Here is a 13,412-nt window from a genome sequence, read left to right as displayed (position 1 = left end):
GCAGAGGCCATTTTTATAAGTCCTTGCTTGAGTCTTACCTTCTGCGTATAGTAAAAGTTTGTGGAATCACCTCTGGGATTCTTTTTTAGGACTTAAAACACAGTATATTGTTTCCCAGGGTTGCTTGAGAGACTACCACAAACTGGTGGCTTAAATCAACAGGAACTTATTTTTTAAAGCTCTTGGGGTTGGAATTTCAATAGTAAGATGTTGGCAGATTTGGTTTCTTCTGGAGCTGTAGAAGAGAGTGTGTTCCATGCTTCTCTTAGCATCCAGCAATTGTTGATATTGTGAATCCACCACTCCAATCTCAGCCTATCTTCACATGGCGTTCTTCCAAGTATCTTCTATTAAACTTCCTCTTTTATAAGGACACCAGTTATTGGATTAGAGCGTGCCTTAAGTCAGCATGACTTCTTTATTGCATGATTACACCTGCAAGGACCCTAATTTCAAAGACTACAGAGGTTAGGAGTTCACCATCTGTTTTAACATCTCGACGTTGGGGAACATGATTCTTACTACATGTGATAAGATGTCACTATTTAGGACTAGAATTAGATGGTGATTTGTCTAACTTCATTTTCTTTTTTCAGACCAATGAAGTGAATCAAGGGGATGCCTTAGAACATAATTTCAGTGCTATCTATGGTGCACTGATTTTGCCAATAAACCATATTTTTCCAGCACAAAAAATTCCAGTGGTAAGGCAAATTTTTACTTGAGGAATTTGCGGTTTTTAAATATTATGTTACTCTTTGTAATGAACTTCTATAAGACTTTCTTATGACTTATAATCAGCTTAGGAGAAAGGAAAGTGGTGAAGAGAGTGAAGTTCCTCTTCACCTTTGTTAATTGCTGGTATTGTGGTATTACTACAGTTTTTCGGTTAGAGCTCTGGGAATGTGGGCAGACTTATTACCCTGTGCTAGTCTCTTCTGACACCTTAAGTGTTACTGTGTTTTTAAAATGTTAAAGATGTATTCTATTAAGTTATTTGATATATAGGTACACATTTTCTAAGTTTTTTTTTATTATTGTTAGGTCACCATGAAGACCTTACTTAAAACTTGGTCAGAATTATATAGAGCATTTGCTCGCTGTGCAGCTTTGGTGGCAACTGCGGAAGAGAATTTATGCTGTGAGGAATTTTGTTCCAAGATAATGTCCAGTTTGGAAGATGAAGGCCTTTCAGTGAGTTTATTCTGATACCGACCTTTTTTGTATTTAAAGTAAATTCTTTTCAAGTAAATAGAGATAATGTTTATGAACTATCATTAACTAATGCTTTTAGTTTATAAGTAATGAAGTTAAGGTATAAAACAGGTAACAGCTTTGCGAGACAATTTTGTGTCATTGGACTCTAAGGTCCGTGTATCAGGACCACTTGATGGTGATGTGCTTTTACTACTCTGGTGTGCCTTTGCCATTCTAGATGAACAGTACAAGGACTTTGCCATCCTATATCTTGTTTTTTCATACCTGTTAGCTTTTTTGTTTAAATCTTTTAATTAAAAGATAATTGCTCTACAATACAGTTTTGGTTTCTGCCACATTCAACATGAATCAGCCATAGGTATACATAGGTCTCTTCCCTCTTGAACCTCCTTCCGCCTCCCATGCATCTTCAGTTGTTACTGAGCCCTGGTTTGAGTTTCCTGAGTCATTCAGCAAATTCCCACTGCTATCTAATTTACATATGATAGTGTATATGTTGGGCTTCCCAGGGAACCTGCCTGCTAGTGCATGTAATGTAAGAAATGTGGTTTGATTCCTGGGTCAGGAAGATCCCTGGGAGGAGGACATGGCAACCCACTCCAGTATTCTTGCCTGAAAAATCCCATGGACAGAGTCTGGCGGGCCCAGACTGTTCATAGGGTTGTAAAGAGTTGCACACAACTAAAGCGACTTAGCACAATATATGTTTTCATGTTACTCTCTCTGTTCATCCCACATTCTCTTTCCCCACACCCTTGTCCATAAATCTGTTCTCTACATCTGCATCTCCATTACTGCCCTGCAAATAGCTTCATCAGTACCATCTTCTAGATTCCATATATATGCACTAATGTATGATATTTGTTTTTCTGTTTCTAACGTACTTCACTCTGTATAATAGGCTCTAGGTTCATCCACCACATTAGAACTGACTCAAATATGTTCCTTTTTATGGCTGAGTAGTATTCCATTGTATATATGTACCACAGCTTCTTTATCCATTCATTTGTTTATGGACATCCAGTTTGCTTCTGTTTCCTAGCTATTGTAAATAGTGCTGCAATGATGTGTCTTTTTGAGTTTTGGTTTCCTCAGGATATATGCCTAGTAATGGGATTGCTGGGTCATATGGTAGTTTTATAACTAGTTTTTTTTTTTTACTTGGAAGATAATTATAATATTGCAATGGTTTTTGCCATACATGAACAGTAATTGGCCATACACGTGGCCCACCCCCCCATCCTGAACCCGCCCCCACCTCCCTCCCCACCCTGTCCCTCTAGGTTGTCCCAGAGCACCAGCTTTGGGTGCCCTGCTTCATGCATCAAACTCACATGGGTCATCTGTTTTGCATATGGTAGTGTATATATTTCAATGTTACTCTCTCAGATCATCCAGTCATTGCCTTCTGCTGAGTCCAAAAGTCTCTTCTTTACATCTGTGTTGTCTTTGCTGCCATGAAAGTAGAATTGTCGACACTGTCTTTCTAAATTTCATATATATGTGTTAATATAGAATATTTTTCTTGCTGTTTCTGACTTCACTTTGTATAGTAGGCTCCAGGTTCGTCATCCTCATTAGAACAGACTCATATGCGTTCCTTTTTATAATTGAGTAATACTCCATTGTGTCTGTATACCACAACTTTCTTATCCATTCATCTGCCAAAGGACTCTAGGTTGCTCTTTCAATTCTGATTTCCTCAGAATATATGCCCAGCAGTAGCATTGCTGGGTCGTGCGGCAGTTCTGTTCCCAGATTTTTGAGGAATCTCCACACTATTCTCCACAGTGGCTGTACCGGTTTGCATTTGCACCAATAGTGTAAGAGGGTTTCCTCTTCTCCAAACCCTCTCCAGCATTTATTGTTTGTAGACTTTCTGATGATGGCAGTTCTGATCTGTGTACAATGATGTCTCATGGTGGTTTTGATTTGCATTTCTCTAATAATGAGTGATGTTGAGCATCTTTCATGTATTTATTAGCCATCTGTATGTCTTCTTTGAAAAAATGTCTGTTTAGGTCTTTTACCCACTTTCTGATTGGGTTCTTTTTTTTGGTATTGGGCTGCTTGTGTATTTTGGAGATTAATTATTTGCCAGTTGTATATGCTGTTATTTTCTCCCATTCTGAGGACTGTCTTTTCACCTTGCTTACAGTTTTCCTGCAAAAGCTTTTAAGTTTAATTAGGTCCCATTTGTTTATTTTTGTTTTTATTTCTGTTTCTCTGGGAGGTGGGTCATAGAAGATCTTGCTATGATTTATGTCATCAAGTGTTCTGCCTTTGTTTTCCTCTAAGAGTTTTCGAGTTTCTGGTGTTACATTTAGGTGTTTAATACATTTTGAATTTATTTTTGTGTGGTATTAGAAAATGTTCTAGTGTCATTCTTCTACATGCAATTGATCAGTTTTCCCAGCACCACTTGTTGAAGAGATTGTCTTTTCTCCATTGTACACTTTTGCCTCCTTTGTCAAAGGCTTCCCTGGTGGCTCAGACGGTAAAGCGTCTGCCTGCAGTGTGGGAGACCCAAGTTCAATCCCTGGGTTGGGAAGATCCCCTGGAGAAGGAAATGACAACCCACTCCAGTACTCTTGCCTGGAGAATTCCATGGACTGAGAGGCTCCTCAGAGCCTGGTAGGCTACAGTCCATGGAGTCGCAAAGAGTCGGACATGACTGAGCAACTTCACTTTTGTCAAAGGTATGGTGTCCATAGGTGTATCGGTTTATCTCCAGACTTTGTTTTGTTCCATTGATGTATATTTCTGTCTTTGTGCCAGTACTATACTGTAGCTTTGTAGTGTAGTCTGAAGTCAGGAAGGTTGATTCCTCCAGCTCCATTCTTCTTCCTAGAGGATTGCTTTGGATATTCAGGGTCTTTTGTGTCTCCATATAAATTGTGAACTTTTTTTGTTTAAAAAAAAAAATTGAATTTAATCTATAGATTGCTTTGGGTAGTATATTCATTTTCACTATATTGATTCTTCCAATCTAAGAACATGGTATATTTCTCCATCTGTTTGTGTCATCTTTGATTTCTTTCATCAGTGTTTTGTAGTTTTCTGTATACAGGTTTTTTGTTTCTTTAAGTTAATGTATTCCTAAGTATTTTATTCTTTCTGTTGCAGTGGTGAGTGGTGTTGTTTCCTTAATGTCTTTTTCTGATTTTTCATTGTAAGCATATAGGGATGCAAGGGATTTCTACGTATTAATTTTATATCCTGTGACTTTACTGTATTTGTGGATTAGCTCTAGTAATTTTCTGGTGGCATCTTTAGGGTTTTCTATGTAGAGGATCATGTCATCTGCAAATAGTTTTACTACTACTTTTACAATCTGAATTCCTTTTATTTCTTCTCTGATTGCTGTGGCTAGGACTTCCAAAACTGTTGAACAGTAGTGGTGAGAGTGGGCACCCTTGTCTTGTTCCTGATTTTAGAGTAAAAGCTTTCCTTTTTTTCACCATTGAGGATAATGCTTGCTGTGGGTTTGTCATATCTGGCTTTTATTATGTTGAGATGTGTTCCTTCTGTGCCTGTTTTCTAGAGAGTTTTTATCATAAATGGGTTTGAATTTTTTCAAAGGCTTTCTCTGCATCTATAGAAATAATCACGTGGTTTTTATCTTTCAATTTATTAATATGGTGTATCACATTGATTTTGCACATATTGAAGAATCCTTGTATCTCTGGAATAAAGCCTGCTTGGTCATGATGTATGATCCTTTTAATATGTTGTTGGATTCTGTTTGCTCGAATTTTGTTGATTTTTGCATCTATGTTTATCAGTGATACCAGCCTGTAGTTTTCTCTTTTTTGTGTGGCATCTTTTATTTGGTATCAGGGTGATGGTGGCCTCATAGAATGAGTTTGGGCGTTTTCCTTCCTCTGCAATTTTCTGGAAGAGTTTGAGTAGGATAGGTGTTAGCTCTTCTCTAAATTTTTGGTAGAATTAACCTGTGAAGCCATCTGATCCTGGGCTTTTGTTTGTTGGAATATACGGTTTCGATTTCTGTGCTTGTGATTTGTTGAAATTTTATATTTGTTCCTGGTTCAGTTTTGGAAGGTTATACTTTTCTAAGAATTTGTCCATTTCTTCCATGTTGTGCATTTTATGGGCATATAGTTGCTCATAGTAGTGTCTTAGGTTCCTTTGTATTTCTGTGTTGTGATTTCTTCATTTTCATTTCTAATTTTATTGATTTGAGATTTTTTCCTTTTTGTCTTGATGAGTATGGCTAATGGCTTATCTATTTTATTTTCTCAAAGAACCAGCTTTTAGTTTTATTGATCTTTGCTATAGTCTCCTTTTTTTTTTTTTTCCCCCATTTATTTCTGCTCTGAATTTTATGATTTCTTTCCTTCTACTAACTGGGTTTTTTTTTGTTGTTGTTGTTGTTGTTCTTTTTCTAGTTGCTTTTAGTGTAAGGTTAAGTTGTTGATTTGATATTTCTCTGGTTTCCTGAGGTAGCCTTTGTATTGCTATGAACTTCCCGCTTAGCACTTTAACTGAATCACGTAGGTTTGGGGTTGTTGTGTTTTCATTATCATTTGTTTCTATGCCTGTTTTGATTTCCTTAGTGATCCTTATTAAGTGTGTTATTTAGCCTCCATGTTTGTGTTTTTTACATTTTTTTCCTGGTAGTTGATAGTCTAATCTTACAGCATTGTGATCAGAAAAAATGCTTGAAATTATTCACTTTTTAGAAATTTACCAGGGCTTGATTTGTGGTCCAGGATGTGGCCTGTCCTGGAGGATGTTCCATGTGCAGTGAGAAGATGTATGTATCACAGCTTCTTTATCCATTCATCTGTCTATGGACATCTAGTTTGCTTCTTTGTACTAGCTAATGTAAATAGTGCTACAGTAAACATTGGGGTTCAGTTCAGTGTCTCAGTCGTGTCTGACTCTTTGCGACCCCATGGACTGCAGCACACTGCACCCTGTTCATCACCAACTCCTGGAGTTTACTCAAACTCATGTCCATTGAGTTGGTGATGCCATCCAACCATCTCATCCTCTGTCATCCCCTTCTCCTCCTGCCTTCAATCTTTCCCAGCATCAGGGTCTTTTCAGATGAGTCAGTTCTTTGCATTAGGTGGCCAAGTATTGGAGTTTCAGCTTCAGCATCAGTCCTTCCAATGAATATTCAGGCCTGATTTCCTTTAGGATGGACTGGTTGGATCTCCTTGCAGTCCAAGGGATTCTCAAGAGTCTTCTCCAACACCACAGTTCAAAAGTGTCAATTCTGTGGCGCTCAACTTGCTTTATGGTCCAATTCTCACAACATTGGGGTAGATGTGACTTTTTTAGTTTTGGTTTCCTCAGGATATATGACTAGTAGTGGGTTTGCTGGGTCATAATGATAGTTTTATTCCTAGTTTTTTAAGGAGTCTCCTTAAAAAACTTGTATCTTAAAAACAAGTCACATAGTGACTATATCAATTTACATTCCCGCCAACAGTTTAAGAAGCTTCCCTTTTCACTACACCCTCTCCAGCATTTATTGTTTGTAGAGTTTTTGGTGCTGGCCATTCTGACTCATGTGAGGTGATACCTCATTGTAGTTTTGATTTTCATTTCTCTAATAATGAGCAGTGTTGAGGATCTTTTCATGTGTTTATTAGCCATCCATATGTTTTCTTTGGAGAAATGTCTGTTTAGGTCTTTTTCCCACTTTTTAATTGGGTTTTTCTGGTGTTGAGTTGTATGAGCTGGTTGTATACTTTGGAAATTCTTTGTCAGTTGTTTCATTTGCTATTGTTTTCACCCATTCTGAGTGTTGTCTTTTCATCTTGTTTATAGCTTCCTTTGCTGTGCAAAAGCTTTTAAGTTTAATTACGTCTCACTTGTTTGTTTTTATTTCCATTACTTTGGGAGGTGGGTCATAGAGGATCTTTCTGTGATTTATTTGTCTTACAGTGTTCTGCCTATGTTTTCCTCTATGAGTTTTATAGTTTCTGCTCTTACATCTCAGTTCAGTTCAGTTCAGTCGCTCAGTCGTGTCCGACTCTTTGCGACCCCGTGAATCGCAGCACGCCAGGCCTCCCTGTCCATCACCAACTCCCAGAGTTCACTCAGACTCACGTCCATTGAGTCGGTGATGCCATCCAGCCATCTCATCCTCTGTCGTCCCCTTCTCCTCCTACCCCCATCCCTCCTGGCATCAGAGTCTTTTCCAGTGAGTCAACTCTTCACATGAGGTGGCCAAAGTACTGGAGTTTCAGCTTTAGCATCATTGCTTCCAAAGAAATCCCAGGGCTGATCTTTATAATTGGTCTTTCATTTAGGTCTTTAATATACCTATTAGCTTTTTAAAGTCTGTCCTTTGAAAGTTTGTGGTCTTAAAAATGTAGGTTCCTATTCACACCTTTCCCTTACTCTATAAAAAGAATAACTGGTGTCAGCAGTTTGATATGTATCATTCTAGAATAAACCAATAAGTTACATATTTATATGCACATATATATGTGAATACAGTGTTCTTTCCATTTGAAATTTATTTTATTTATTACTCTGAAGTGTGCCATTTTTTTTATTTGAAAAGATTTCTAGTCCTTGATAGTGGTTACCCTGCTGAGAAGAGTAGAGATAGTTATAATGTGTCAGTTCTGATTATGGGCTTTTGATATCATAGTATTTGGCAGAGTGGCTTTAAAAGTGTGCTGTTACCGGCCACAGAGACAGTGAACTTGTTGAATGTTTTTGTGATTTTTAGGGAAAAGCTTGACCCTTGGTTTTTGCTTTTAAATTCTTATCTTGGATGGACTTAACAGTTTGTTCTCTTCTGAAGAAATTTAGAATCTTCCTAAATTTTATAAAATACCCTGTTGGGATTTTGCTCGGCATGATTGGTTATATTGCATTCAGAGATTAATTTGGAAAATAATTTCTATCTTTATAACATTGAGTTTTTCTGTTCAGAAATATTTTTTTTAGTTCTAAACTGAACCTAGCTTGCTTGATTTGGGGGTTTTATAGTTGTTTTATCTAGTTTTATCTAGTATAAATGGTCTCTTCCCTGCCTATACTTGGTTACTACCGGCATATATGAAATCTCTTGTCAATATACATTTCTGTATATTAACACAGTTTTGTGTCCTTGAGATTCTCTTCTTGGTCACAGTGAAATTCTTTTAAAACATTGTAGATTAGTGTTTTAAGATTTTTTGCAGATACCTTCATTTGTGAGATTGGAGTTCCTCATTGTCCAATTTTTATATTGTAGAAATGATAAGCATGTGACTAATAACATCTTGTCAAATATATAACCAATTAGTTAAAAGTTTTAGGTTCCAGAAAATTTTTTTATCACAGCTCTGAAGTTAAACATAGGCTCATTTGTTCCCTTTTCTGTAAAGTTTTTCTACAAAATACACATCTAAGACTTGTTATTTTTGTTACTGCTGCTGTTGCAAATTCATCATTTGATACTAATTTTAGTATTATCAACCTGTTTTTTAGTTTAAGTTTAGGATTTTCTTTTTACCTTTGGAATTTAGACATCTCACCAAGGTTGTGTCTTGAGGCATCTTTTAAAATCGTTCTGTTAAGTATTTGGTGGATCTTTTCAGTTTAAGGAGCTGTGCCTTCATCTGAGGAAAAAGTGCTGAGGTCTTCAGGTGTCATCCTCTGTGTCTCTTCTTTCTCTGTATCTCTCTGTGTTTTGCTTTATTTCTGGTCCTGCTTTCTGGGAGCTTGATATTTCTGTGTCCATCTTTCGGTTTAAACGCTGAAGTGTTTGATAATTTTAATTTTACATTTAATGTTTTTAAGTGAATATGATTTCCTCTTACATTTGAGAGTATTTTATTTTCTTCTGTTTCTGTTATTGCCTCTTTCCTTGTTGATTAGTTCTGTTCGTATTTAACACACCTTCTTCATATTTGACAATAAAGGCTAATGTTGAGCAATATTATTAGCTGGAATGTGTTTCCTAACCCAGGAGAGAACTCCTGTTTATCTGGCTTTGATAGCAAATTGTAGTTATAAGGAAGCTTTGCCTTGTAATTGTGATCAAGATGGAAGCATCTAGATCTTTCATGTCTTTTCTGTAGGGGTGTGTAGATTGTCATTTGGACTGAACCTTCCATGTGGTATTCATAGGTTAACAGGCCAGCAGGGCTCTCCCTTCCCCTTCTTGGTTCTTAACATCCACTGGGGAAGGTTGTCTTTGGCAGACCTGTGAATTAGTCCAGTGAATTGGAGAAGTGAACAGTATTGGAGAATAAAGGAAGGGCAATTGTATAGAACTGTAATTTCAGTAGTCTTTTACCCGTTTGGTTTTTCTAATAACGATCAGATCTTTTTCTCAGAACCCTCCCTATGTCTTGTTAGTCAGTTTCTTCTATGAAAGCTCACTGCGTTTTTTTGTTTTGTTTTTGTTTTGAGATGTTCTTGACTGGTGGTACTGGGATTTCCTTTGTTCTGTTTCATTTGGATCTGAGGGAGGAGATGGAAAGAATATCAGGGAGCTTAGCAACTTTTTTATGTTTGGTTTTTATGGGTTTAGTGAACACTTCCATTTCAGTATTGAGGGAAAAAAAGGTATAGTATTGAATACTTGGCACACAGCAGATAACTAGGAAATAGTCATAACCATATAGTTAATTGGAGAAGGAAATGGCAACCCACTCAAGTGTTCCTGCCTGTAGAATTCCGTGGGTGGAGGAGCCTGGCAGGCTGCAGTCCATGGGGTCACAAAGAGTTGAACACAACTAAGGACTAACACACACACACATACAGTTAATGTGTCTTAAATGGCATAAACTATGGTGTGTGTTACTATATGTCATACATGGGAGTTAAAGTTATATTTTTTATTCATGCTTACAAGTTTTATAAACCATGCCATTAGTTAAAAGGTTGTCATGCAATACCTAACTGTTCTTTTCCAGAATTTATTGTTCTTGGATAGGATCACTCATATTATTACTGTAATGGTTGATTGCATCGACTTTTCACCATATAATATTAAATATCAACCCAAAACTAAATGTAAGTATTTTATTCATTCAGTATAAGCAAGGCTGTCTGAACTGTATCAGGGCATATCCTAATAGCTTTCCCATCTAATTTTACCTACTTTTAATGTTATATAACCATGTTATTTTGCTAGTTCACATGCTGCTCTCTTTCTCTCTCTCGATGTATCTCTCTCACCCACCCCTGCAGTGTATAACCCCTTTTTATGATGCAGAAACAAATTTTGTCCTATGTAGAGATTGCCTAATAATACAGATGATTTTACTTACTCCATCTGGTTACAAGGGATTATCTGGACAAAAAGCTTGAACTTAGTTAAAATGTTCTTATTTGATAGCCTTATCTGAAATGATCATTGAATTGATGTTAAACTGCATAGAAAATCATGGCAGTGGTTAATTGGTTATGGTTTTACAGGAAATGTAAAATGACTCTAAAAGTGTAACACAGTTTTTACTGTATAAAATTCAGCAATTGAAATCTTAAATCTTATTTTCATAACTATATGCCTTGATTAATTCTAAATTATATTATGAGCTGTTAATGTACTAATTGGTTCTTTGAAATTATATATTTTCTACCAATGATTATATATTATCATACTGAATAGAAAAGAACCTTCTAGTTACAAGAAGTATTTTGTTTAAAGGTTACTTTTCCTGTTTAAAGAGTGGGAACATACTCAATTTTCCTTTAATAAGATCTTTCTTTGAATTAGTGTAAAGATTTCTAGAACATAAAATATTTGCAGGGCTTTTTGGGGTGGGGGTAGTTTTTTGGTGTTTCATTTTTACAGTAATATAGAGAAACTTGTTTGGTAATAAAAGCATCCCAGCCTCAAGCCACAGAAATAGATTTTTTTCTTTAGTCTTAGTCCCCTTTCAGACTGAACAATACTTAATCTAATTACCTCTAATCTAATTACCTCTTTGTCAGGAAAATTAAAATTCTCTAAATATAGAAAGGTTATATAGCAAATGATATCAGAATATATTTTTTAAGCCCCTGAAGTTTGATAAGGCATAGATGATGATCCCGTTGTTGAAAGTTTTACATGTTTTGTTAACTTCTGAAAAATAAGAATTAACTGAATATCATTTCTATCCATGATCTATAAACCCAGAATTAGAAATGTTTTTTGTTTTCAATCCTTATCTTGCAAGAGGTGTTCCTGGCTATTGAAATTTATTGAAACTAGGGAAAAAATCTAAAAACTGCCAGCACAAGCTGAGAGCAAACAAAATTTACAAATAGTTGAAATAAAATTGTTACTATTCATAAATATGCATCAGGATCACTTTGAGAGTTTTTGATAATTTTTACTTTGTAATTTGTTTTAGAGAAACATTGCAAAAATTAAACACAGATACTACTTTTTACTAGGGTTCCTCAGTTATCAGTTGATGCTTTTGCCTTATTTTCACCCCCACCCCCTTTTCTACTTTTATTTCCTAGAACATTTCACAGCACTTGTAAGACAAGTCTTTGATCTAAAATATTTCCCAAGTCTTATCTTTCATGACCATTAGAAGTGAAGTAAAGGCAAGGTTAGATTTTGAAGGTCTCTCAATTGGGGTTTGTCAGTATTTCCTCAATATTAGATTGAGATTTTATTTCTTTATGGGGATGCTACAGAAGTAATTCGGTGTTTTCTTATCAGTGCATTATGTCAACAGGCATGTAAGTCAGTTTGTCCCACTATTGATAATGATAACATTTACTGTTTGATTAAGATCATATCTGTCGGTTTTGCACTATAAAATTCATTAGGAAACACAGTTAATAAATTAATGTTTTGTGGCAAGTTCTTTGAGACTTCATAAATATCTTGTTACTCAGCATACTTTGATTCATGAGTTACTCATCCATTGATGCTTCTTGCGTAAAACACTGTTTCCCAAAGTAGTGGATCATATTGTTTCATTTAATTACATTAGTTTGCTTTAATTACCATTAATTCTAAAAGCTGTCACTGTTTTATCTTAGCACCACAGAGACCTACAGATTGGTCCAAAAAGAAGAAGGAACCTTTAGGGAAGTTGGCTTCTTTAATTAAACTTATTGTGAGAGTGATCTATTCTTTTCACACACTGAGCCTCAAGGAAGTACATTCTGATACTCTCCTCACTATTGGCAACTCAATCACCAGCATTCTTTCCAATTTACTTGGACATATTTCTCTGCCTTCTATGATCCAGAAAATATTTGCAGCTTTAACAAGACCTCTGGCATTATTTTATGAAAACTCAAAGTAAGTATTTTGCCTTAATAGCTCTTAGACTTAAACATATATAACTAGATATGGGTAGCAAACTTGTTGTCATATCAGCTTTGTTGTTAAAGATCTTAATCTTTAAAGTTTACTGGAGTGGATAATATATGAAACTATGCTTTTGTTAAAAAGATAGCTCAAATAGTAAAATATGAGGTAGCAATTGGAAGTCCCTTTATTTTTCATTCTTAATCCAGCACAATTTTTACTTTAGTGCATCTCTTTACAGAATTGTTAATACAAAAAGCTTACATGTTAAATATATAATGTATATGACTTGACATACTACTTAGCAGTTAAGTATATGATATTCACTTAACCTAAGTATCTCATTGTTTTTAATGTCTGCACAGGACTCCATGACACTTTACCCAATTTCCTGTTGGACATGTTTTCTAGTCTTTCCTCTCATAACTAACAATATCACAGGTCAATATATTTGTACATAAATCATTTGCCCACTATTCCTGCAGAACAGGGCTTAAAATGAAATTCTTGGTTCAAAAAGTATGTGCATTTAAATTTCTGAATTACTCTCCAGAAGTTTGTGTTGTTTTATATTACCCTTTGCATTTGAACCAAAGCAAGCAGTATATAAGAGAAAAACCATGAAAAAATCCCAACATATTTTAAAGAAGCATTTTGAGAGAATTCATCAGTGTTCTTTATAGCAAGCTTATGTGGTTCAGTAATAATACAGTCTGTTTTTCATAAACACAGAGGAAGCTTTAGGAACAGATTTAATGGAACTTCAAATTTATTAAATTTTTGCAAGTCTTTTTTAGTCCTTAAACTTCATAAAAATTCATTAAAAAGCATAAAAACAGGTGACTAGTAATAATACTTTGAGATCTATTCCAGATGTTTTTCTTTAACTCCTGTGTTAAAAGACACGTTTGTTTCATGTTTAAAAACTTCATTAAAAAGCATAGAAATAGGT

General features: G+C 35.6%; 1 protein-coding gene across 7 annotated transcripts in view; it reads left to right on the top strand.

Annotated features, from left to right (window-relative positions):
- Positions 1–13,412, top strand: part of RIF1 (replication timing regulatory factor 1) — a 60,326-nt gene that overhangs the window by 26,059 nt on the left and 20,855 nt on the right. For all 7 annotated transcript variants that reach the window (XM_010802073.4, XM_010802077.4, XM_010802075.4 and 4 more), the window contains exons 19-22: positions 597–704; positions 1,045–1,194; positions 10,113–10,212; positions 12,187–12,451. In XM_010802073.4, the coding sequence (XP_010800375.1) occupies positions 597–704; positions 1,045–1,194; positions 10,113–10,212; positions 12,187–12,451 (623 nt within the window). The remainder of the gene's footprint in view (positions 1–596; positions 705–1,044; positions 1,195–10,112; positions 10,213–12,186; positions 12,452–13,412) is intronic.

The sequence above is a fragment of the Bos taurus genome, chromosome 2 (assembly GCF_002263795.3).
Source record: "Bos taurus isolate L1 Dominette 01449 registration number 42190680 breed Hereford chromosome 2, ARS-UCD2.0, whole genome shotgun sequence".
In the NCBI taxonomy this organism is placed as follows: domain Eukaryota; kingdom Metazoa; phylum Chordata; class Mammalia; order Artiodactyla; family Bovidae; genus Bos; species Bos taurus.
This window is presented reverse-complemented; position numbering and strand designations above follow the sequence as displayed.